The sequence below is a fragment of the Fringilla coelebs genome (genome assembly GCF_963513975.1).
Source record: "Fringilla coelebs genome assembly, chromosome: 18".
Lineage (NCBI taxonomy): Eukaryota > Metazoa > Chordata > Aves > Passeriformes > Fringillidae > Fringilla > Fringilla coelebs.
The window spans coordinates 6,709,058-6,734,171 of record NC_140044.1 but is presented as its reverse complement, the minus strand read 5'-3'; the positions used below and the strand labels follow the sequence as shown (position 1 = coordinate 6,734,171).

The window sequence follows — 25,114 nt, the reverse complement described above, 5'->3', positions numbered from 1 at the left end:
ACATTATTTGGGATGTTCCGTGAGTATTTAATTCCCTAAACTGGCAGAGAACTATTGATTTTTTTTCCCTTGGCTGTAATAACACTTTGCCATTTTAATGAGTTAAATACAACTTCCAAAAGGGTCAGCAGACTTGGCAGAAACTAAGGTATCACCAGTTTCATGAAACTAGATGGGGCTCTTTTGGGAAGCTGAAAAGCAAATTAGTTTTTCTAAGGTTGAGTTTTCCATGGATGTATATAGAACATTAAGGCTGACTTCCATAAATATCCTGCCAGGCTTAATCTGAGTCTTTTCAGCAGGGTGGTGCTGAAAGCAGTTGCCTGTTGTGGTACTCAGATGGTTAAACACTCTGCTGGTTAATCCAGGAGATTACCTTTCTCCAGAGCCTTCCCAGAGAAACCTCTTCAGGGCATCCTGCTTGGTTAGAAAAGGGAGCAGATGGCTTGTGCTGCTGAACACAACAGTTTTTAAAAATACAGGGCAGCTTTCAGGACTGGGAATTAGAGCCACGTGTGAAAACAGCAGAAATGACACCTGAGTTTAGGAAAATTGGAACTTAAATAACTTGCACCTTTAGTGTCTGTTTCGTATTTAAAAAGCCAAAGGTTGCATTCCTAGTGATAATGCTCCTCTGTTCCCTTAAGTAAAAAGCTTCCCAGATGAATTCCCATCCCTGCCTTGTCCTCCACTCTTCTGCCAAGGCCAATGTGTCCATTTCATACCAGTTTGGAGAAATAAATGTTAACATCCCATTAGACCAAGCTGTGGATCCCCAGCACTGTTCAGATGGAAGCAATTAAGGATGCAGCAGTGTGGAATTGTATCCCTGTGCCTGCAGACTGACTGCCTGGGTCAAACTGAATTCATTTTTATTAAACAAATTGGCCCTAATTGAGCAGTGCAGATTTAGTTAAGCAGAACATGGTGTATGGCTGTGATCTGCAGCATCTGTCACCAAGGCCACGTTGGATTGATGTTACAGGAAGCTTGTTATGCTTAAATAGAGCTTCAGCTTTTAGCAAAAATGTCCATAATGCCCTGGAAGCTCCTGTTTGAAGCAGTATCTCCTTCAGAAGGGCTAAATCAACATGTAAAATTCCAATCAGGATGCTTTTCCTTTTCCCCCTCCTGACTTCTCAAGTCCCTGTCCAAGAGCAGTAGTGACAGACACTCCTTGGCAGGGAGCTGCTGGCAGGGACTGGTGTGCTGGAGCTGCAGGGAGGTTCCAGGGAGGGTGGGAGGAAGCGATGATGGGCACAGAGCAGGAGGAGCTGAGCAGGGAGCCTGGGAAGCAGCAGGAGCAGGCTGCTGTGATTAGGGAGATTATCAGAGACACGTCAGGATCATCAGTGTTTGACCTCAGCTCTGGGGCAGAGGGGGCTGGGAGCTGCCTTTGGGAAAGGCTGCCCTAGAGGGTTGCCTCTGCTCTGTGCCTTTGTGGAGGGTTTCTTTCCTGAAATATGGTTTTCCTTTCCCTGAATCAGATTATGCCCAAATAAGTGAGTTGTTTGTGTTGTGTCTTGCAGCACTCAGTAATTTTCTTCCCATACAGGAAGCTTTTGATACTGAACAGTGTCCTTGAAAAGAAAATATTTTCTTTCCCTACCCACACATTCACCTTCCAGATTTGGGGTGTAGTTTGAATTTTTAGCCAGAGAATTAGAGTTTAGACAAATAATTATTAATAGTAATAATTTATAGCATCCTATAGGGAGCTTTAAATTAAACTGGGTAGAATTGCCAAAGGCTTCTTGAAGGAGATTAAATGAGAGTTTGGTTGAGCCAGTGTATTCCAGTTAAAACAAGTGGGCCTGGTGAGCAGTGTTAAATGGGTGTAAAGTCAGAGAGGCCACGTGAGGCAAAGAATCAACAGCAGGGTCTGAGCTGAACAAGGCAGTGGTGATGTGTCTGTCCACATCCTTGTCACTCCGTCCCCTTGTGTGGGTGTGACAGTTCTCCTGTAGTGGGAGGAGCAGAGGTGTGGTCACAGCTCCACCCAGGCAGTGCAGGGGGTGAGGGCTGGGGGTGTTGCTTTCAGCCAGCTGAAGTTATTAATTTGTTATATAAGACATAGGGTTAAATTAGAAAAGTCTGCTGCTTTAAATATCTTTTTCAAAGGCTGCATAATCTGGTGTGGGCTAATTGTAATGACATAATCCAAAAATAGCCAATAGTCTTTTCTTGGATGCTCATCCTGGCTGCAGTTCTGCAGCTAAAGAACAGCAGAGCTGATCTCCTCAGGGTGGGAGAGGGCAGAAGCAGATCTGGTCCTGGCGTGGCACAGGGGACACCTCTGGGGTCTGTCACATTCGGATGTGGAGCAGGAGGTTAATCCATGTTCAAGTAGCATGATTTTAACTGGAATGTGAGTTAAATGTTGGATCCACAACTTTAAATTGTGAGGGAGGGGATCTCCTCTCTGGGCAGACATTCCTCTTTCCTTGTGGAATGCACAGGCTTGGTCACACTGGATTTGTCTGAGGATTCTGTTTGTTTGACTTGGTGCTGGTGATAAGATGGGAGACTGGGATTTGAGAGTTGTGGGGAAGGTTGGTTTTCTGGTTTTATTTTTTTTAATGTAATTTCTGAAATAGAAAATACAAATAAAGCCAGTTATTCCTATGCTAATGTGGTGCAAAAAGGCAGACTCAACAGCAGCTCCCCTATTGCCATGTTGTTTTTTATAGGTATTATCACAAATAAATTATCTTAATATTAAGACTAAGAAAGGAGATGAAGTGACTTGAGAGATGTGTTCTGCAGCACATAGCTATAGCTGTGCCACAGCTCTTGATTTGGGGTTTTTGGAAAGAAGAGTTGAGTTTGTACAGCTGGGATTCAGGGTGGCTGCTGTTGTGCCAACAATGTCATAGTTGTTTTCACTGATAATTCACTGAATTTTAAAACTTTTTACCTTCCACGCATGTAAAGAACCTTCTCAAAGCTGATTCTTGATGTGTAGACTCTGTTTTTGAGGACAGTTTGCTTAAAGAAGTCTGTTTTTTTCCTTGGCTTAAGCATTTCTTAATCTTTATTTTTTTGCAGGGCCCAGGTCTCTCCTCAGGTTAGCTCAAGATGGCAGACCAGAGGCAACGCTCGCTTTCTACCTCTGGGGAGTCCTTGTACCACGTGCTGGGGCTGGACAAAAATGCCACTTCAGATGATATCAAAAAGTCTTACAGGTAAAGCTTTGAGTTTTACACATGTCCCAGTAGCACAAATGGCTTTAATTCAGTGTTCAGCAAACGGTGCTTTTATGTAGGAGCCTCAGTTGGTTTATTTAGACCTTTTGCAAGAAAAATGTGTGGGAAAAATAGGTGAAAATGTGGTTGCTTCTTGCAAAACAGGGTGTGAAAACATGCCTAGGCTTTAAATTTTTACATCTTATATCTAGTAAGTTAAATTCTAAAATGCACAGTGTCATTCTGAAAGGTCCTTGCCTAAGTTTGAGCAGAATTTTAAGACTGATCAGAGTTAAACTCTTCCTCTTGTGTAGCCTTGTATCTGTCTTAGGGGTACCACAGATGTGCAGAACTGCTCTACTGTTCATCATTTCCACTTTTGGCACAGGGAGATGGAGATTAAAGATACAAATAAGGATGAAAACAGAGCATGAATGATTACTTTTTCCTGGAATTCTGTTCAAAAGTTCTTATTTTTTTGTGGAGTTATTAGTTTAAAAGATTTTTTTTTCTGTATCCCTTTCCTTAAGAGTTGGACACATGACATGGCTTCATACCTCCCAAATAACAATTCTAAAAAAAGAGTTTTGTAATATCTTCCTTTCCCATAAATCTGCTTAAAGGCAATTGCTGCTGTGACCAGTGGCAATGTGTTTGGATTACACTAGGGGTCAGCATCATCTTTCCGTGAGGATACTCATTGTCAAAATTGTTTTCTTTTAGTCTTTAACTTCTACCAAAGCTTTTTCCCTTCCAAAGTTATATGATGGCAACTATGTGGTGAAGTCTATGAATAAACCAGGTCCACAGATTCTCAAAAATTAGCTTTATCTTCCTAAAAGCTTTAAGTGGAAGTTTGAATAGGTTATCTTCAAGCAACTGGAAAATAATTTTACTTTCCTGGGGAAAATATTGTGAGTTTTTCCTTTGGAGAAGCAACCCCACAAGATCCTGGGGTGAAATGTAGCTGCTTCACACTTCCCTGGACCTTCAGCTCATCTTGTTTCCTCTGCTGCTCCTTTATCATGTTCAGTCGGAACATCCTTTGCTGGCCTGGGGGCTGTGGGGTTTGTGTACGTGTAGGAAATGGGAAATAAAAATATTTAATTATTGCAGCCTGACTAAGCCATTTCCAAGTTTATAAAACTTGCTGTGATTATTTCAGCCCTCACTGAAGCTGGGGCACAAGTGGCAGCTGTGGACATGATTTACTGGAGCAGCATCAGGCACAGTGAAGTGTCCCAAGGGCACACTCGGGCTGGTTTCTAAATGCTCTGAGATACTTGCAGGCACATCCAAGTGCTTGGACACATCTTTGTTTTATGTTTGTCTAAGCAGTTCCCCATTGCAAAGCTGACATGTAATTGTCTGCAGACTCCTCCTGTCTTTCTCATATACGTGACTTTGTGGTCATTTTCTGTAGGAGGACAAGTACCTTTTGTGGTGCAGGAGAGCTGCCAGCATGTGGCTCCGTGTCATTTTTCTACTTGGGAGCACGTATTTTCTCTTCATAAGGAGGTGTTTAGCCAGTTATTTCTACTGGTGTCTGTAAATAGCCTGGGCCATGTGAGAACTAGCACATTTATCAATGCTTTATCTGATTTTTTTTTGTTATTTGTAAGAGATCTGGCCTGATTAGCGGAGGTACGTTGTGATTTCCTGATGTCTCGAAACTCAGAAGTGTTTTCTATTCTAGCAAAGCTGAACTGAAAAGTACTTTGTTCCTGCACAGGAATTGGTGAATTACCACAAGTGATCGTGTGTTCTATTTTTGTGTTCAGACACTGCAGAAGCAGCAGTTCAGACACTCTTTAAGCAGCTCTGGCAACTTGCTTTTATTTACTCTTTGGTGCTATACCTTAGGCTTGTGGTGTGTCTTTCCTGTAGCAGGAGCAAAACTTACTGGTGGAAATTGCTGGAGCTGAGGATAAAAAACCCCAAATCTATTTTTATCCAATGTCTTATTTTTTTCCATTGGATTTCTGAGGGTCAAATCCAACAGTCTGAAGTCAGTCCTGTGAACTAAGCTAGACACTGCTGTAGCCTTTTATTATCATCTAAGGCAGAATCATCAGGGAAGTTGAATCACAGATGAAGGAAAACAGTTGCAACTTAGAAGTCTCCCTTGAGTGGCAGGCTACAGAATTAGAAAAAAAAAAATCAAAAAACCAGGAACCCAAACCCCAAGTTTTATTCTCTTTTTTCTTTCTGCAGGAAACTGGCATTGAAATATCATCCTGATAAAAACCCTGATAATCCAGAGGCAGCAGAAAAATTTAAAGAGATCAATAATGCCCACGCAATATTGACCGATGCCACAAAGCGGAACATTTACGATAAGTATGGGTCTCTGGGGCTCTATGTAGCAGAGCAGTTTGGTGAAGAAAATGTGAACACATACTTCGTGCTGTCCAGCTGGTGGGCAAAGGTAAATAAAAGGGCACAGGAGTTGTTCTGGATTGGTATTGGAAACTCTTAGAGAGCTCCATTTGATAACTGTTCTTTTTGGTTGGTTTTACCTTTGAAAATTGCTGAATTTCTGACACTGGGTTAATAACCTCTTACTGCGTTGTGATCTTGAGTTCAGGGGTATTTTTCTAGGAACTTCTAGTGAGACAGGTCTAATAAGCAAGACCTGGGTTACTAACTGAAGTTTGGACTCTTCTAGTGGATTTAGAAGGGATGAGAATTTGGGGTGTATTCTCTGATAATATCTGGTCAATATTTTTGCAGAATGAGTCCTGACTGTGAACTTTGGCTCACAGAAAATCTCCTTGCATTTCATTGCATAGGTCCATTTTTCTACCCTTTGCCAGCATTGCCTCCATCTCTTGATCATCCCCTAAGGAAGACAATAATTATATCACCATGCTGGTTTGCTATCTGTAAAATTATTTGTCTCAAACAATTGCACAGTGACCTATAGGAAGACTTTAATTTAGCCCATTGTCACTGTGATAAGCACCTGGCAGACCTGGCTTGCAGGGAGCTGCCCTGCTCACATGCTGGGAGCATCAATCCTCAGCCGTGCCCGCAGCCTTGGGCTGCTCCAAGTCCCTGCTGTAGGTACATCATGGCCTGTGCATCAGCTGGTACAGCTCAGTCGTTTCCAGGGTTATTTATGTGAGTTACAGCCTGTCCTGAACTGTTGTACCCCTAGATTTTAGTACAGATGTGCTTATTAGACCTGTACCTTCTTCCAGATGCAGCAAAATAGTCCACTTAACTTAAATTGTAGAAATTACTCAAGCAAACCAGGCTGGCAGTATTCACCTCAGTGTAAAATGTGGACAGCCATAGTCACTTTTGCATGTAATTTGAAGTATTTCTCAGTGATAAAGTACAAAGCTGTAGCTACTAAGTTCTGTCTCTGGACTACTGTGGTTTTGCTCTCTGATTCTGTATCCAAGTCTCACAAACTCTGTGGTCATGGCACAGTAGACACAGGTTCTGACTATTTCTGTGTTTTCTGTCCTCTGCAGGCCTTGTTTGTGTTCTGTGGGCTCATCACAGGCTGCTACTGCTGCTGCTGTCTGTGCTGCTGCTGTAATTGTTGCTGTGGGAAGTGTAAACCGAAACCTCCCGAAGGCGAAGAGCAGGAATTCTACGTCTCTCCAGAGGACTTGGAGGCACAGTTGCAGTCAGATGAAAGGGGTAGGTGAAAATGCTGTGAGCTTTCTAGGATGGACATCAGTCACTGCTGGAGTGCTCAGTGAGCTGGTTGAGGAAAAATCAGGTCCTGGGGCGTGGATGATGAGCAGGGAATGTTTGTGCCACGAGTTACATGGGTAGTGCTGACACCAGAGATAAAGTTGCTAAAAACACCTGGAGGATCTTCACTGAACGTAGCTGGGATCAGCTTCAGAGCAGTCAATGACCATCATTGTGTTCCATCCACATGCCTGGGGTAACATATGGACCAGCCATGTGGGATTGCAGAAAGGGGCTCTTGTACCCAAAGGTTGGGGGTGTCAAGGCAGCTTTAATTGTGTCAGGGGTAGAGGAAGTGGCACTGCTACTCTTGTAGCTCTAATACTGTTTGTGAAGCTATTTCTGCAGGACTAAACCAATTATTTTAAATATTGTAGAGCCTTGTGTATGCTCTGATGACATTTTTAATGGCCACTGCTGAATGGTGGGTGAGGATCAGCAGCTTTTACAGGAAAAAGGAAATGGTAATAAACATTCCACATGTGGAGTTGATGTGAACACTGTTGTGTGCACACTGAAAATCAGGGAATTAATATAAGGCTCCTAAAGGAGTGTAAAATGGTATTATCAGAGGGTTGTAGGGAGATGTGCTTACCAAAACTTACAGTGCTGTGTTTGTGCCTTGGTGTGCTAAGCCTTTTGTCTTCACTTTTCAGAGGCCTCAGACGCACCTATTGTGATACAGCCAGCATCAGCCACAGAGACAACCCAGCTCACAGCTGACTCTCACCCCAGCTACCACACTGATGGATTTAATTAAGTTAAGGAAACACTGTCATTAGAATGGATAAAAAAAAAAAATACATGGCCAACTCAACACTAGAATCATGAACATTAGAAGTAGAGAATGGGGAGGGGGAATAATTCTGCCACAGTAAGAGGGCAGCTTTCCAACCTGCCGAAAATATTTTGTAATCCCTTCAGCCTTTTGTCACCTTTCAGTGTCGTATCTCAACGATACGTGAAGTGCTGTAGCATGCAGTATTTAAAGCAGTTTAGCTACGGTCTTATTTGTTTTCTTTCTTTTGTTTTTTTTTTTCCTCCTGTTTTGTTTTGTTTTTTGTTTTTTTATAGCATGTATGGAGTTATGTTATATGTCTGTGGTGTAATGTATTGAGTTGTCACAATATCAGTGCGGTGGAGACATTCTGCATTTTAAGCAGCAGTACTGGCCTAAAAATGAGATTTAAAAAGTGTCACAGAAGCCACTGTTCTTCTGTACAGCTGAGCTGTCGAAGACCTTTAGAAGTTGAGGATTTTCATTTGAGTGCAACAAACCAATTCTTTCATTCCTCCTTCTATTCCTGCGTTATTATCTAAGCAAGTTTACAAAGCCAAGAACCAAAAAATGCCAGTCCTGCAGAGCTAGAGTCCTCTCTAATGCTGGTTTTCAGCTTAAATAAATCTACCTTGAAAAATAAAAAGGGAGAGTTGCCAATCTTTGAACAGTAAATTGAACAGCTCGTTGTGTATGAGGCGATCTCCAGTGACAATGGAACCAAAACCAACTGGGAATGGGCTCCTGTGGTGGTGGCAGTGGGATTTTAACTCCAAGCACAATTCTGTTTTGATTTGAGTTCAGTTGTTTTCCTGTAATGCTAAAGACCAAATAGTGCAGCTTTGTTTCTGAATGCATGAGAATCTTAAAGTGAAACTGGTTAACTGGCTCTCACTGAGCAAATGGTAAAATGCAGACAGTAGGCAACAGCAGAAATGTTTAAAGACAATTGGTATTTAAAAATTTGTTCTAATAATTTGAGACTTTAATAGGCAAATGGGGTATTACATGTCTTTTTTTAAAGCTTTTATAATACACTAACCCTTTAATTTAATGAACATCTTTGTGGAGTACTTAAATGGGTTTTAAAGATCAAACCACCATTCTTTGTGTTTATATTGTATAATTTGCACATTGTCTTGCATTTAGATTTGTTTACACCATTGTTTCTCTTTTCTTTGGAACAACTATGTGGAAACCACTGAAAGGTTTCCTGTACTATTTTGAAACCAAATCAAGTCTGAATTCTGTTCTAGAAACTGTGGTTTACTGAGGTTTAACTGTTAAAAAGGCATTTTAGGCAGCTGCTGAATTACTGGTGTATTTTGTTGTCAATAGTCCTGCTTCAGGTGATCCAGAGTCAGATCTAGAACAGCTCCGGTGAACCCACACTTGGCACTTCCAGTGGGTAATTACAGCCTCGTTAATTTTAATCGTTACAGTTTTATATCACAATGCCTCTGCTCTCCCTTGTACCCCCATCCCCCTGATCTGTTCTCCCCTCTTTCTGTGGAGGGGCTGTTGGCACCTTCCCCCCGTGTCTGCTGCTCCCTCACCAGCTCCAGGTGGTGCTTTGAAGCAGGGTAAAGATCCACTGGTCTGCACAAAGACTGCCAGGAAAGGGCAGGGACCCAGAGAACTATTCTGAATATATTTTCCTGCTGTCTTTGCATGAGCAACGTGAAATCTGCCATGAAACCATGTTAAACGTGCTGGCTAGGAGAACATGTTCTCCCCAAGGTCTCAGTGCTCGGTGAGGAGTGTTTGCACACCCAGACTTTGCTGTGGCTGTTGGTACAAGCACATATTTGCCTGCATGGGAGCTTGCTGCAGATCAGCATGATTTTAGTACCATATCCAGCCCCCAAAATTCCCCAAAAAATCGGTTACTTTTAATTTATGGCTCAATTTCAGCAGCACACTCCTTAAGTCATTTCTTCTTTGCCCATAGACCTTACAGACCTGAAATGTGGTGGTTTATTGCAAGATACTTTTATCTTTTCCTGACTTGGATGGCCTTGAGGACATTTGTGTATGATTTGGCTTGAGGTCCTTATTTAGTTAATGTCTTTCTTTGACCCCTTGGAACAAAAAGTCATTTTTAGGCTTAAACCCAATATAATTTTGTCTGTCCCTGTAGATTTTGCCTGAAACATGTTCTTGGTGTAAAATTGCACTCTGGAACACGGTGGGGCATGTGCAGGCTTTGTCCTCTCCACATTCACTGGTTAAAATTGCCTGTATCTGCAAATTGTGTTCTTGGTAAAAAAAAAAAAAACAAAAAAAGGTGTTGAGTTTTTTTGGCTTTGTAAATGAATGTGGCTCATCAGGGCAAGTCAGTGAATGAGGGAGGGGCTCTTTCCTGGAAGCTGTTCCATTCCCTGTCCCTGTGTTCATCTCAGTGGATAATACAGAGATGGTTGTTGGGTGTTGCTCTGCTGCAGAGCAGCTTTGCCCCCATTGCTGGGGGTCGGTTGTCACTGTTAATTTGGAATAATGTTCTTTTTTCTTAACCTCTCTGGGCTGTTTCCAGAGAAGTAGAGAGGCTGGTGGGAAGTTGTGGCTCCAGGGAGGTGTGTGACACACCTGGAGTTGCTCTGCAGGCTCCTGACAAGGGAACTGAAGTGTGGGCAGCACATGAGGGCCAGAGGCAGAACAGTTTTCTGTGGGGAAAGATGACATCCAGGATAAGTTTGCAGTTTTAGGTCTTTGCTTAGCAAGGGATGAGTTTGGAGAGAGACTGCTTTCCTGTTGGTTCTGTCTGTGGGTGGTGTGTGAACAGGAAATTGGTCTGTTACATGCCAGAGTGATGTTAGATGCTCCAAGGGAAACCGTTCTGAGATCTCACTTACAGGGAATGATGGGAAAGCATAATTCTAGAGGAATATTCATGTTTTTTGAAGCTCTTTCAAGTTTGCCCATGTTACTGCTTAATCTCCGAGTTTTGGATCGTTGTGAATTAGTGAAGTTCTTCTTGAACTATGTAAGGAAGTGATTTAAACATTCCTTCTTTGAAGCCAAAACGATGTCATGGCACATAAGTACATTAATGCCCACTTTTCCCCTCTTGAAGGGAAGGTGCAAGAGTGCCCTGGGCTCTAATGTGAGTTGCACTTCATAATGGCCAAGTAGAATCCTAGTAAATGCAAAGTTCTATTGGGAATAATGGTTTAAAATCTGGCAGAGAAGCTCAGACAGGAATTCTGAGCTTGGGCAAGGGGAGTTGCAGCATCCCAGTGCTGCAGCCTGGCCTGGCTTAGTGCAGAATGTTTCCCTCCAGAATCAAACCTGACCACTGTCCATCTCAGTCCAATGTTTTGCCAGAATTAAAACTTGTGATGGGATTTTATTTATTTATTTGTTTCTTTAAAGTTGTATAATTTGTACAAGTTGCCTGAGTCCTCCATTCCAGTTGTTTGGCTGCCTCCATCCAGCTCCTCCAGCCTCTCCAGCACTGATTTCCTTAGCACTTGTAGCTAAGGGTGAATCCCAACTGGAGAGTTTGGTGTTCAGGTTACTGATTTATCCCTGTGTTGCATGGAGAGCCATTCCTAGCTTAGGTGAGGAGGGAAAGCTGCTGCTGAGAGTGCTCAGGTGCCAGCTGTCCCTCCTGGCACATGGAGCTGCTGGAAAAGGAGGTGCTGGATCTGTTCTGCCCATCCTCCCCAGGGATGGGAACATCCTAAACACACTGTACTGAAGGGGCATTGCACCCCTTAAATGCCAGTCTCATTTTGGTAGTGATATTTGTAGGAAATTTAAATATTTATCTGTATATAAATTATGTAAGACCTCATGGCATCCCATAGGGTGTCGGTTTCTGCTGGTCCCATGCAGTGATGTTTTAGAGCCATGTTCCCTTTTTAGTCTTCTTTTTAGATTTGTAGTCTTTTAAAACTGCTTTAGATATTAGCACTCCTAGTGTTCTTAAAGTGGGATCCTCTTGGAGGTTTGGAGGGACAGAACAGAGGAGGAGGGCTTGGGCATGGCACAGAAACACTCAGTCCTGCAGCAGGGCTGTGGTCGGGGGAGTGCAGCTCTCCAAACCCTTCCTGTCAGCCTGTAAACACCTCACACAGGTGTAACCAGGGAGGAGCCTGACAGAAAAACTCTTCCTGTCCCATCTGTGAGGCAGTTTAGTGGCGTGGGAGGGACACCTGTGCACTCTGAGGGGCTGTTCCAGAGCATTTCTACCACGTACACTCCTTGAGAGAGGCACCTGCTTCTCTCAACTACTTTGTGCCCTTCCTCTGGTGCCCTTTGATCTTTTTGCCAAGTTCTGGAAAATTTAGAAAATTTATGCTGCAGGTTTTTTGTATCCAGTGCACCTGTATCTTGGCATCATGTTTAACAGGTCGCTCTGGCAGGGTGGTCCGGGCAGTTTGCAGCCCCCACCTCGTGTCAGTAATTCCGAATGGTGTTTCAATGCATTAATCTTGGAGCACTGAACCGTAACCCCGCAGTTATAGTTTATAGTGTCAGGTCGATATAAACTTCACGTGCTTCAGCATCTGGTGCTGCTTCTCTGTATTCTAGTGGAGATCATCTAGTTTGTAGTGTCTCATTGCACCAACAGCTGCTTAAAATCTCTCAAAAGAATCGTAGCCAGTAGCTCACCAGGTGGCAGGAAATTTGTCAGTGTTCAGCTCCCGCAAGATCCATGGTCCCCTCCACAAGCTGCCTTTGGAGGCTTTCTGGGACTGTCTGGGACTCAGCAAGACTGCAATTCCTGTGTTCTTCCAAGAAGACACTTCCTTTATGAGGAGAAGCCGCGGGAGGGAAGCTGGCTGTCTGATGTTTGCACAAGCCAAACGCCAGAAATCTGGAAGATGAACTTTCATTATGCCAATGTTACATGCGCAGTTCATTTTGGTGTTAAAAGGATAGATGCTGGGAATTTCTGGTGGTTATATATATATATATGTATGTATATGTATAGAGGAAGCTCTTATATAAACTGGCTGTTCATTCCTGAGTGCCGTTGTCTTCTCTGCACCCTCTCCCAGCCCTGTGGGTGTTCTCTTGCAGTCTGTGAGCGGTTGCTTGTCAAACCATTCCAAAAATTTAACAATCTACTTGAATTCCATGAGCTGCCCTTTGTCCCAGCTCCTCTGGATGGAACAGAGCTCTGCCTGCTCCAGCTTTCCTTAGGAGGAGAGAAGGGAGAGCTGGCAGAGGACAAAGAGGCAGCTCTGGAGTGACTGGAACTTGTGCAACTGGCACATGGGGTGTTTAGATGTGGTTAATGTGCTCATCACTGAAGCTGTGATAGAACACATGGATTTGGGTTTTTCCCCTAGTCTCCACACTGGACTCCCCAGAACAGGGCAGGGTGAGCTCACAGAGCAAGGTCCACCCCGTGCTGAGAGCGTGGGCTGCAGCATCACGTGTGTGTACGTATGTATATATGCACATATGTATATATTTATACAACAGGTGTGCACCTTGGGTTTTTCTTTGGTGGTAAAAACGTGAGATTTGGCTCCAAGTAGTGCTCTGAACTCAGCCAGACAGGGGGAAGGTATGAGTTTTGTGTGGCCACAAATTTGTGCTTCTTTGCTCTCAGCTGCAGGAAAACCCAAACCCGACCTGTGGGGTTGAGGGACTGGTGAAGACATGGTGAAGGAGCCTGTTGTATAAATAAATGAGTCCTAGGAGCAGGAGAAGCATCTCCTGCTCCCCACACCCTGCTCGGGGAGTTCCCACATGAGCAGCATGGGGTTTGCACGGCCAGGTGCTGTCCCTCCTCTTGCAGGTTGGTTCCGTAAGGACTTGGAGTTACTGAAAATCCTACACCTGAAGCTGGCAGTGATCCATATGAAGGCACAATGGTTGTGGCTGATGCACATGTGAGTCCCACCATGTCCCCTCTAGCCATGCTGGATAGAGTCATCACCGCCCTCCTCCTCCTCAGGCTGTTCCTGCCAGGGGCTGTTCCTGACACGCAGCACACCAGGGGTTCCTGCTTCACGGCAGAAATGGGGGAATATTGGGGAGATTTTTACTGCTGGCACCTCTGAAGTTCTGTTTGTGACCGTCATAGCTGATGAACTCTAAGTTTGCCAATTCCAAACGTGCTGTTTCCGTGCTGGATGCTGAGCTGATCACTGTCATTCCTTCCTCCCTCTCATCCCATCATTGCCTGCCTTGCTGGGGCGGGGTGTGGATGGGTTGGTTGGTGTCACTGCTGACATCCCAGGCGGTTTATGTTCATTTTGCATGTGAGCAAGGCCCTGAACTGTGTCATTCCTTGTGGGGTTTGTTTTCCTGGCCCCTTTATGGAGCCAGAGGGAGCTGAGGATGCTGGGAGGGACTCGCCTGCATTTGCACTGCACTTCAACTCAGGCGGGGGTGGGGGATAGAGGGAGCCCATCTTTAAAAAAAGAAAAAAATAGTTAAAAAAAACCCCAAACCAAACCCACCACAATCGAAGTATAAATGCATCTGAGAAGCAATTATAATATAGACATATATCTATTTTGTTATGTTACTAAAGGACCATACTTTGAGTTGTCTGTAAGTAGACGTGGCTGTCTGAACTTTGTGGATTGTAACACTCGATACTACTGAGCTCCTGTACATACCCGCGGCGACGGCAGAAGGAATTATTTTCTGTTTTAGCATGGTAATTTGTGTCTTGTATGTCCAAATATAAACTAAAATAAAGATTGCTAAGTTATCGGAAACCACTGTTGTAAAATAAATGTTTTCAATGCAGAAATGCCCATCCAATTTTTCTTTCTTTATTTGCCTGCTGGAACTTGGCACAAGAGGGAGGGGCTGTGGGACAGGGTGGGGCTGGCTGGGAAGTGGGAGGTGGGAGAGGTCATCCATCCCTGGGATGGGCACTGGGTGCAGGGTCTCTGGGGCAGGAGCTGTAGCCACTCCCCTGTACCCCTCCTGCACCCACCTGGTCTGGGCTGGTTTTGAGCCTGAAAGTCCACAGATCTTCATGTGATGGTGGACCCTGGCAGGTATTTGGGGTGTAAATGCAGGTAGGGTGGGAATTGTATGCAGGGGTGAGGGAGAAAACAGCAGCTGTCTCTGCAGCAAAAATGCCCTTTTCTGGAGAAACTCAGGTTATTGACACTGGGTTTGTTCCTGGTGTTGCTGGTGGAGAAAACAAAGATGAGTGGAAGATGTGCTGAAGGAGCTCCGAGGGTGATCCAAGCCAAGGTGGGGACCAAGGCCGCACAATTCTGTCCTACCCCCAGATCCGTGGTGACTGTGGGGCTGTCCCTGCTGTAGGTGCCGCCAGCAGCTGTTCTGACCCTGGGATTGTTCATTTTGGAAAGGTAAGTTGTGCATTTGATGGAGAGCACTAAATTGTATTTTATCTTAGAGTTGTCAGGTTGGACAAGGCTTTGAGCAACCTGATCTAGAGGGAGGTGTCCCTGCCCGTGGCCTATGTTGCTCTGGCAACACCAAAAGCTGCTGGGGCCGAGCAGCCCCTCTGGAGAGGCAGGAATGGAGTGCAGGGTCAGGCCAGGTTGGGTTCAAAGCTGAGACCAAGCTGCTCAACTCGGGCACGTGCTCCTCCCCACTTCCCTGCGCTCCTCTCTTGGCACAGTCTGACCTTTACCGCAATTTCTATCCCAGCCCCACAAGTCTCTGCTCCCCACTGCCCGCTCTCTGATGTCCCCAGGGTACCAGAGGTCCTGTCCAGCCCTGTGCCCACCCCAGTCAATCAGCCAAGGCTGGGATGGCCGAGCTGGCCTGGGGGAAGGATATTGACCCCTTCCCTGGGGTCTGCAGAGTGCAGGGCCCTGGGACAATTTTCCTCCTTCTACCACAACTGTCAGTGCCTGGGAGCCTTCCCAAACCCAGTTCAGCCCAGTCAAACCTGGCAGTGGGCTGTGCACAGCTTGGAGTGGGAATGGCTGCTCTGAGCTCGGGGCTGTGATTGAGGAGGGGGATTGATCTGAGGGGGGCTCCATGCCCCAGAGAGGACGCAGCTAGGAAGGGAGGGGGCCTCTGGGGAGCTGCAGTGCTCTTGCTGCAAATGTTTTACACAGATGCTCACCTTCCTCCAAGAACCGCCAAGCTCAGGTGCCACTAAACCTTGTCCCAAATCCCCAGCTGTGACACACAAAGGTGCAGACTTGCTGTGAAGTTGGGAAGCAGCAGCTTTTGGAGCCATTCACAGGGATACTGGAGAAGCCCTGGGTGGGTCTCAGGGTGCAGCTTCCAGCCGAGGTCGCACTACCTGCATCATTCAGAGCTCTTGATGCAGATGGTTTTTTCACCCAAGGAAGCATCTGGGATTGCTCCGGTGTTTTTAGGGAGACCTGGTTCAGGTCCACAGGTTTATAACAGGAAGGAAGCATAAGAGCGCACACAGCAGCAGGGCAGGTACGACTGTGACTTTAATGCACAACAGTGACACAAGGGACGCAGTGACAGGAACACTGCCAGGCAAGGTGGGGGCTCCCTGGGCACGGCTGCAGCCCACAGCATCCCCCCCGTTCTCCGCTCTGCCGTGGTGTCTTGTTACGGGGTCGGTCTCCTTCATTCCCCCACCTCCAACGACCCTCCCTCATTTCCCTATACTCTGCAGCAAGAGCTTATTGCTGAGCGCCTTCTGGGCCAGTCTCTCCTCCCGGGACATTTCCAGGAACTCGCGCAGGAGGTGGAAGGTGAGATCCAGCGAGTTGGGTTTTCCGTCTCGCCTCTTGCCGGTTTGCAGCGCCCGCCGGGCTCGGGGGGCCGGGGCGAGCTCTGCCCCGTGGAACAGGCACAGTCTTTGGGGCAGGGGATCAGTGGCGGGGACCGGAGCTCTCGGGGCTCCCATCCAGGGCTCCCAGGTGAGTTGGGGGGCCAGGGTCAGCCTGCGGGACGGACCCCGGGGCCACTGCAGCGGGGAGCAGGTCTCCGAGGGCAGGAAGAGCAGGACGAGGACGGAGGCAGCTGAAATCATCCTGACCCGCATCGCAGCCACTCCGGGGCCAGAAGCCTGCAAGAGCAGCCCCCCCCCACCCCGGACCCCCACATCCCCCCCCGCTGCGGTCAGAGGTCACTCGAGGGGCTTCACCCCATTGGGGACCCCCTCCCCAGGGGTGAAATTCCCTGGGGATGAAACCCCCTAGAAGGCGTCCCCATCCCCGCCGATGGGAATCCCACCCCCCGTCCCTGGGACAGGACTCTTCTGGGCATGGAACCCCCCGCGGGCTGGCATTCCCCACCCGCGGACGCGACACCCCTTCCCCCGGGATGGGACTCCCCCCGGGCATGAGACACCCTCGGCAGCCGGAACGGGACCCTCCATGACTTGGGACACCCCGCAAGGGGACACCCCCCTACCCCGGGACAGGACCCTCCTCTCCCCGGGACCAGACGCCCCAGGCTCGGGATCCCCCTCCTTGTGTCGGGGGTGGCGGTGGCCGTCCCGGTCCCCGTGCGCGTCTCACCGCTCTCGGGCGCTCCGCTCGCTCCGCGCCTCCCGCAGGACGCGCCGCTCCGGCCCCGCGCTATATAGGGGCGGGGAGGCACGTGATGGGAGCGGGGCCGGGATCTGTCCGCGGTGCTGAACGGGGGGAGAGAGGGGGGACACGGGCCGGGAGGGGACAGGCTGGGGGGTGACAGTCTGGGGGAACATGGGAGGGGAGAGAGTCTGCGAAGGGGACACATGGGGTTCATGGGCATGTGAGTGCGGGGGGTACGCGGGCTGAGGCAGGGAGGGTTTTGGGGGCTGGGGGGGGGTGTGGGGCGTGCAAGGGTGTGTGTGCAAGCGGACACAAATGTGTCGAGGGGCGTTTCTCGGTGTGTTGTGGATTTGGGGGTTGGAGAGGTGAGGGGGAGCTGGGGGGGTGCGAGGGGTGTGAGGTGAGTGTGAGTTCATGAGTGTGCGCGACAGACCCTCTGTGTGTGACGGGGTGCCTGGGGGCGCGGCAGGACCCGCCAGCCAAGCCCCACACTCCCCCATTGCTCCGGGTGGTGCTCCTGGCACTTGGGCCCTGGGCACCCCCATGGAGCCGTCCGGTTCCCTGGGGGCCAGGTGTGCCCACGGCAGAGGGGCACACCGGGAACACACCCGTGTGCGGGCTCGGCCCGGAGCTCTGCAGCATTTCACGTCGCAGGGAAAGTTTTCCCGATGGCTCCTTCGGCAGTTGTTTGGTGAATGCAGCCCCGGCTGCCTCCCGGCTCTTCCCAGTGATCCCTCTGCTGCTATCACACAGATGAAAACTTCACTGCAGAAGCAAAATGCGCTCCTGGAGCACAATTTGACACAGCACAAAGGCGTGTTCTACTCCTGGCCTGATCCGAGCACAGACATACACCTGGGGGTGCATCCTGGGATCCACGGCAGCCATGCGAGGGATTCATTTGCCTTTCCCTGCCTCCCTGCTGCAGCCTCTGTTGCCTGCCCCTCAGAGCTCAGCAATTGCTTCCTTCACCTTGCAGAAGCGCTGCCGTCTCTAAAATTAAAATTCCCTCCTGAGGAACAAACTTAAGAGAAGGGGAAAAAGCAAACCCGGGCACGTGCTCACATTAGGTAAAACTTGGGTGAATGGCAAGAACCCCTCCCATCCTCCTCCATGGCAAGAGCCACATGGAAAACAAGGGATCTGCAGAGTTCTGAGGGTCACAGGAAAGGGCTCAAGAGGTTTGTGGGGGTGGCAAACCGGGGGGGGCTCTCACTCCCCTCCCCAGGCTGCAGAATAGCTCCCAGCAGCAGCAGAGAAAGTGCTGGGTGGGCAGGAAGGGGGAGCAGCTGCCTCCTGCTGGCTTTGTGAGCTTTTAAAGTCATTTTCTTAGCTGAATCATCGAGATCCTCTAACATTTCCAGTGCTTCACCTGAGGCTGCTTTTCTCCCTATGCCCCATGCCTGACCCCATGCTGTCCTCTACCCCAATACCAGTGCTGAGCCTGGCCCTGTTGCACTGCCAGGAGTGCTGCCTGCAGCTCCCAGGGCATCCCCACACCTGCTGGGGGCTCAGGGCAAATGAGACCCCAAAATCCCATGAGGAGATGAAACCAGTTCCAGCAGAGACTGGATCCCAGCATGGGGAATGGAACTGCCTCCCCTGTGCTGCCTGGCTGCTCATGGGGGCTCCCAGCATGGTTTTAAATCTTCTTGAAATGGTGCTAGGACTTGGCGGGTCCAGGGGGTGCAGGTCAGCAGTTTTGGGCTCCTCCCCTGCACGTGAGGCTGGGCTGGCTCTGAAAAACTCTTCCTACTCTTCCTAGCCCATCTCCTGGGGCTGCTCTGCAGAAGCAGCGCTTGGAAGGGCCAGGGGCTGAGGTAGGGAGAGATGCAGCAGGAGGGGCTGTGCCCAGAGCATCACTCAGCAGGCTTTGGGGGCCACCTTGTCTCAGAAGAGTGAGCCCGTGGCTCTGGGCAGAGATTTCCGCTCCTGCACCACCACGGGCATGGTCAGGAGCAGGCGCAGAGAGAGGCAGCTCAGTTCACCCCTTGCCCCCGTGGCCTGCTCTGTGGCTGGTAATGTTTTACACCGTTTACCTTTAGCATTAGTCATTTAATTGTAGGAAAGACAAGTGATTCTGACAAGTGTATCTTGGACTTGTGTTTTATTTAGGGGGCTCAACTTGAAAAATTAAAAATACTTTTTTTTTCCCTGCTCCCTTCATCAATTACTGACAAATCCAGCCCTGACAGGCCCTGTGCACTGCCTGGGGATTCATTATCGTCACTTTTAGGGCTGTCACTCTCTCCTCCTCTAGTCAGGAATGTGAGGAGCGAAGTGTTAATGATGCTTTCAGGGATGCCAAACTCACCCCTGGGCTGCGCTCGCTGCACACAGAGGCACAGATCCGGGAGGGAGTCGGAGAGGTTCCTAATTAGGTGCTTTTGATGCTCAGAGCCTCCTGTCACATGAGCAGCAGCTCACACGCGGCAGCTGCTGCATCGCTGGCTGGCCGTGGCAACTTCAGCACTAAGGTGTGGCCCAGCTTCCAGCAGCTTCTCCTGAGGAGCATGCAGGATTTGCCGGCCACTTTCCTCCCTTTGCTCCTTGGGGACTGATACCCACTTTGGTCCTTGGCCAGCCTCACAAACAGCCGTGCCAGGGTGCAGATGAAGCTCTGGTGTCTCCCTGCTGTGCTTCTCCATGTGCTGGGCGGAGGTGGCAGCCGTGGGGCTGGTGGGGGTCAGTGCTGCTCGTCCTGCTCTGGAGGAGGCATCTCATGGGCTGACGAACCTGAGATTGACCCTGATGTTTCACCATTCTCAGGTTAGACAGTCCTCGAGGTGCCCCTCGCTGAGGCAGCTGCCAAACCCCCTGCCTTGTGCCTTGTGCCTCACACCGTGTACTTGCCCAGGTCTCCCAGCCTCTGGAGAATTTGGAGACAACAAAGAAGCAGCCCCTTGGCTCTGTTTTTATGTTGGGGTTGTCTGTGGGACCCACCCAAACCTCCTCACAGTGCCCTGCATGCTCCCAGGGAATCGAGGAATCACAGAACTTTTTGGGTTGGAAAAGCCCTTTGAGATCACCAAGCCCAACCATTCCCTCAGCATGGCAAAAACCATCACTAAACCATGTCCCAAGAGCCACATCCACACTTCTTTTAAATCCCTTCAGGGATGGTGACCCCACTACTGCCCTGTGTAGCCTATTCCACTGCTGGCCAACTCTTCTGGTAAAAAGTTTTTTCCCTAATATCCAACGTAAACCCTTCCCAGGTGCAATTTGAGGCTGTTTCCTCTCATCCTGTCACTTGTTACTTGGGAGAAGAGACCACCCCATCTGGCTACACCCTCCTTTCAGGGAGTTGAAGGAAAAAATGAATGTTAAAAGCTTATCAACCAAAATGAATGAACTTAGTACGAAACTGAAAGGAAAGGTTTTCCCACTGACAAGCTCCATGAAAGAAGCGAGGGAGCCTGGAAAGCTGTCACAAAAATCACAGTGGAAGGAATCTGTAACCTGTGTTCAGCTTCTTTCTAGATTTCTTACTTTGGGTACAAACATCCTCCCACTTCTGTGGTGGGGACTGAGCCAGATGCAGCTCTGAGTACTCCACACACAGCCAAGACTATTCAATAGAGGGACTCTGGATTTCCTTCAAAGAAAAGGAAGAAAAGTCTTTTTGACAGGAGCAAGGGAATTATGGAACCACTGTCCAGCTTTACCTTCTCTGATACCTCCACTGGAAATTTGAGCAGCTTTGGGGGATTTTAAGGTTTGTACTATGGGCTTGTGAAGATGAAAAAGAAGAGGAAAAAGTCAATTAGAATTAGTTTTTTTCCAAGCAAGGTGAAGTTTTAGTAAGTTTGGTACAAAGAATAAAGTATGGCAGAATCCTCTCAACTGGCCCCATGAACAGTGGAAAATACTTCCGAAAATAATCAGGTATCATTTGCAGAAGGAAGAAAAAGAGGGTGCAGGGCAGTGCCTGCCTTACCTGTGAACCTAGGACCAGGTCCCCTGCACTGCTGCCAGCCCTGGCCCCTCTAGCCTGCTCTCCTCCCCCTGCCACCCCCATGCTGTCTTTTATAGCCTTTCTTGTCCCCTGCTGAGCTGAGCTGGGCCACAGCGAGCTGCCACGCTCTCTGCTGGCTTCCTGTTTGCTCATTGAGAGCCTGCGGTAAAATTTCCATTACACGCTGGACAGGCAGGGTGGCAGAGAGAAGTGAGGCAAGAAATGGAACCCCAACATGTATCTGTGTTTCAGTGGTTCTCTCAACTCTTTTGAAAATGAGAAAGTGCTGTTAGATGGAGGAGAGGTGAAAAGGGGTGTCCTGGCTGTGTGGGAACTGAAGGCCATCCTGCAGTTTCGGTTCAGCTGCTCTGGGTTCCCCCTTCCTGTCCCCAAGGGGATAAGGAAGCCCTGCTCCTCAATTCACAAGAAGATCCTCCTTTCCACCAACAACCCCAAAAAAGTGTTTCCCCAATGCTGCCTCACTGAATGGAGCCACAAGACAAAGCTCTGTCCTTGCTCTGCCCAGAGGTTGTGGGGCTCTGCATCTCCCTTCACTCTGTCTCAGCCAGCAGATCCTCCAGGGATGCATAACGCAGAGAGGAAAGATCCAGAGGAGAGCAATTTATTTCAATCTTTTGTTTATCCTCAGTGTGCAGAAGAACCATTTTGGCTGTAAAATAGAGGAGGGCAAAGGGAAAGGAGGAAAACTGCCTGCCATGAAAATATGGAACCTGTCAAAGGATCCACGCCCATCTGGAGCAGTGTCTCTTGGTCTGGAGGGGAAAGACCCCATGGCTGGAACGAGATGAGATTTAAAGTCCCTTCCAGCTCCTTGTGGGACTCTATGATTCAACAAATATATACTGAAAATTCCCTGCAATGAGCAGGGACACCTTCCACTATCCCAGGTTACTCCAAGCCACGCCTAACCTGGCCATGAACACTTCCAGTTATGGGGCAGCCACAGCTTCTTTGGGCAGCCTGTGCCAGGGCCTTGCCACTGTGACAAGGAAGAATTCCTTCCCAATGTCCAATCTAACTCTGCCCTCTGTCAGTTTGGAGCCATTCTCACTTGGTCCTGTCATCTCACACCCTTATTCAAAGACACTGAGGTCAAATAAAGCCTTTTAAATATCTTTGATGTTTCTGAATGCCTCTGTGAGTGAGTTTGGCCAAGGATCACTCTAAGCAGCAGATGGCTTAGATGAGTTTGATTCAAGGTGCTGCTGAAAAAGTTTCCAGTGGCACCAGGCAAACACTTTCATGTGTGGCCTGTCGGATATACTGGCTGATCACCGTGCACAACACTGCTCATTCAACAGCTTCAAAATGCCCCATTTTTCATCACTGTTTCGATATCAACTTCTGAAAACCGCCTCTGCTAACGGAGCAGGTTGTTTGATGCCAGACCTGACAAATCTCCTCGTTTACAATAAATGGAAATTCAGCATTTTTTTAACAATTGGCCAAGACTGTGCCCTGCAGAGCCATAGGCTGGACATGCCAGGTCTTGAAGGTCTAGAGAGCTGTGACACACTGCTCACCCAGACCAGGTCTGGGAGGTGACCTTCACGGCCCAGCCCACTCCTGCAATGAATTGCCAAGTTCTCAGATGAGTGCTGGGGCCAGCACACAGGTGTCAGCCCACAAGATCTGTGTCTTTCTGTACAAATAGGAATCAAGCAGGTAACGAGCTCAAAAGGAAATTGAATTTCTCTTCTGACCCATTGTTCCCCTGGCTCCTTTCCAGCCCCGAGAAGCCCATAAGGGGGGCAGCCCCCAGCACTGGTGCTCCGCATGCCATTACCACAGGCAAGGAGAGATTTCATCTATTTCAGAGAAAACCGAGCCCATCTGCTGCAGAAAGAGAAAACACAACCCGAAAGTCCTCATCTCAGGTGTTCCTGCCTCGAAATGACTGTGGTTGCTCTTTGATGGTCAAGCAGACATTGTTCTCCTTTTTCTGTTGGCTTTTTTTTCCTGTTGGCTTTTTTTTCTGTTGGCTTTTTTTTTTTTTTTTTTTTTTTTAACCGCTCGGATCTATTTTTAGCGATGAGGCATGGTGCTCGAGAGGCTCTGCCATGGGTCACCTCAGTGTGGGTTTGGGTCACTCTGCATGCCAGGCAGGAAGGGAAGCACAGCCGCTCCTGGTGGTCCTGCCATGGGCACTGGGACCCCGAAGAGGGTGGGGGGCTGCAGGTGCTGCTGAGAGCAGGGTCCCACATCGGGGGTTTGGGATTGTGATGATGGCAGGCAGATGAAGTGGGGCTCCTGCCACGGGAGGTGGAACCCAGCGATGGCAGGGTACTGCAGCTGAGCCCACGGGCACTTCATGATAGCAATAATCAAATACTTTTTTTATTTTTTGTCTGATTTTATGAGATACCTGGAACTGTGGTTTGCAATGAGAAAAGAAGGGTGGGGTTTTTTTTTTCAGTCCTTTTCTCCAGTGTCTCCATGTTATGGAGGAGGTATCAGGGAGTGTCGCCATGTGCAACACGCTTCTGTCTAACAGCAGGTGGGAGCTGTAGCAGTGCCTGTCCTGGTCAGGGTCTGTGCAGTGCTGGGTTCAGCCATGCTCAAAACTCCCCACTTTTGCCCTTTTTTCAGCTTGAAACATGGCGTGGCCCTGGCGGGGCGGTTTGCGCTGGTGCAGAGACCTGCTCCATCCGCCACGCTGCTGTGATGAAGCCTCATGGCTGGGACTGCTCAGAAAGACTTAGACCGATATTTTGGCAAGAAAAGAGTGGTTTTTGTTGTGTTCCACCACCCCAGCCCGTGGCCAGCATGGCCTCAGAGCCTGCGGCTGGGGGGGCAGCGAGGCACAGGCAGAGGGGAGGGAGGGAGCCGCCTGCCGCCCACGCAGTGTTTCCGACGTGGCATTTGCTACCAGCAGTTTGTCACAAACAAAACAAATTCTGTCTTGTAGCCCTGAAACCAAATTAGGTCTGATAGCGCTGGTGATGGCGGCGCGAGGGAGAGGAAGGCGGCGGGCTGGCAGGGAGCGTGAGGGATCCAAGATGGCGGCGCGGCGTGAGGGCAATGGCGGCAGCGGGGCCGGAAGTCACCAGAGACGGCGTTTGAGGACGAATCAGCCATGGTTGCCTCAAGCAGGTGCAGTGTGGGAGGAGAGAGGATGGCTCCATATATCCCAGTAGCAGGAGCAGCCCATGGGGTGGGAAGGGAGGTGGTGGCTCCATGTTTGCCAGCGGCAGGAGTAGTTGCCCAGGGGGAGCTGCTGGCATGGGCACAGGGCTGGTTTGCTGAAGCAAAATAATCACAGAAGCATAGAATGTGCTGAATTGACCCATAGAACAGGCTGAAGGGACCCTTCAGGATCATTGAGTCCAACTCCAGGCTACACGCAGGACACAAAGTCACACCATGTGCCCAAGAGCCTTATCCAAACCCTTCTCGAATTCAGACAGACTGGGTTGTGCAGATCTGAGTAAGAACGTGGCTCTGTCAGGGAAAGTGTAGATCTGAGGCAAAAGAGGGATCTGCTAAGGAAAAATGGTGACTCCACCACTGCTCTGGGTTGCCCTTTCCAATGTTTGGGCATCCTTTCAGTGAAGAAATTTTCCCTAATATGCATTCTAAACCTCCCCTGGCACAATCGTTTCCTCTTGTCCTTTCACATGTTACCTGAAGGCAGACACCAACAATGCTGGGGGAGAGGAGGTGCTTTTCCCCCCGGAGTAAGTGACATGTGGATATCCCATCCCTGGAAGCATTCAAGGCCAGGCTGAATGGGGTTGGAAGGAACCTGGTCTAGTGCAGATGTCCCTGCCCACATCATGGAGCCGGCGACCCACCGCTGCTGACCTGCTGCTCCAGCCCAAGCCCCCCCATGCCTGCCTGTCCTCTCGTGTTTGTGCTCATGAGCTCTCCTTCCACCCACGCAGGGAACTATTTTTAGCAGACACTAATCAAGTGTCAGTGTTGGCTCTGAGTGTGGCTTGCAGTGGAGGGCTCCTTCTTTCACCAAGTGCTGGCAGGAACTCGGGTGTGTTTTCTTTTAAATTTGGTTGAGAATTTGCACAATGTGCCGCAGAGCAGC

At 48.7% G+C, this 25,114-nt stretch overlaps 2 protein-coding genes across 3 annotated transcripts in view; one reads left to right on the top strand and one right to left on the bottom strand.

Annotated features, from left to right (window-relative positions):
- Positions 1-12,649, top strand: part of DNAJC5 (DnaJ heat shock protein family (Hsp40) member C5) — a 29,105-nt gene extending 16,456 nt beyond the window's left edge. For both annotated transcript variants that reach the window (XM_084218200.1, XM_084218201.1), the window contains exons 3-6: positions 3,049-3,185; positions 5,400-5,613; positions 6,668-6,839; positions 7,553-12,649. In XM_084218200.1, the coding sequence (XP_084074326.1) occupies positions 3,079-3,185; positions 5,400-5,613; positions 6,668-6,839; positions 7,553-7,656 (597 nt within the window). In that variant the 5' untranslated portion in view covers positions 3,049-3,078 and the 3' untranslated portion in view covers positions 7,657-12,649. The remainder of the gene's footprint in view (positions 1-3,048; positions 3,186-5,399; positions 5,614-6,667; positions 6,840-7,552) is intronic.
- Positions 12,650-16,210: 3,561 nt separating this feature from the next.
- LOC311160765 (urocortin-like) lies at positions 16,211-16,603 on the bottom strand (the record flags this gene model as incomplete). Its single annotated transcript, XM_084217824.1, has 1 exon — positions 16,211-16,603. The coding sequence occupies one exon, from the start codon at positions 16,601-16,603 to the stop codon at positions 16,211-16,213; it is 393 nt and encodes a 130-aa protein (XP_084073950.1).
- Positions 16,604-25,114: the final 8,511 nt, after the last annotated feature.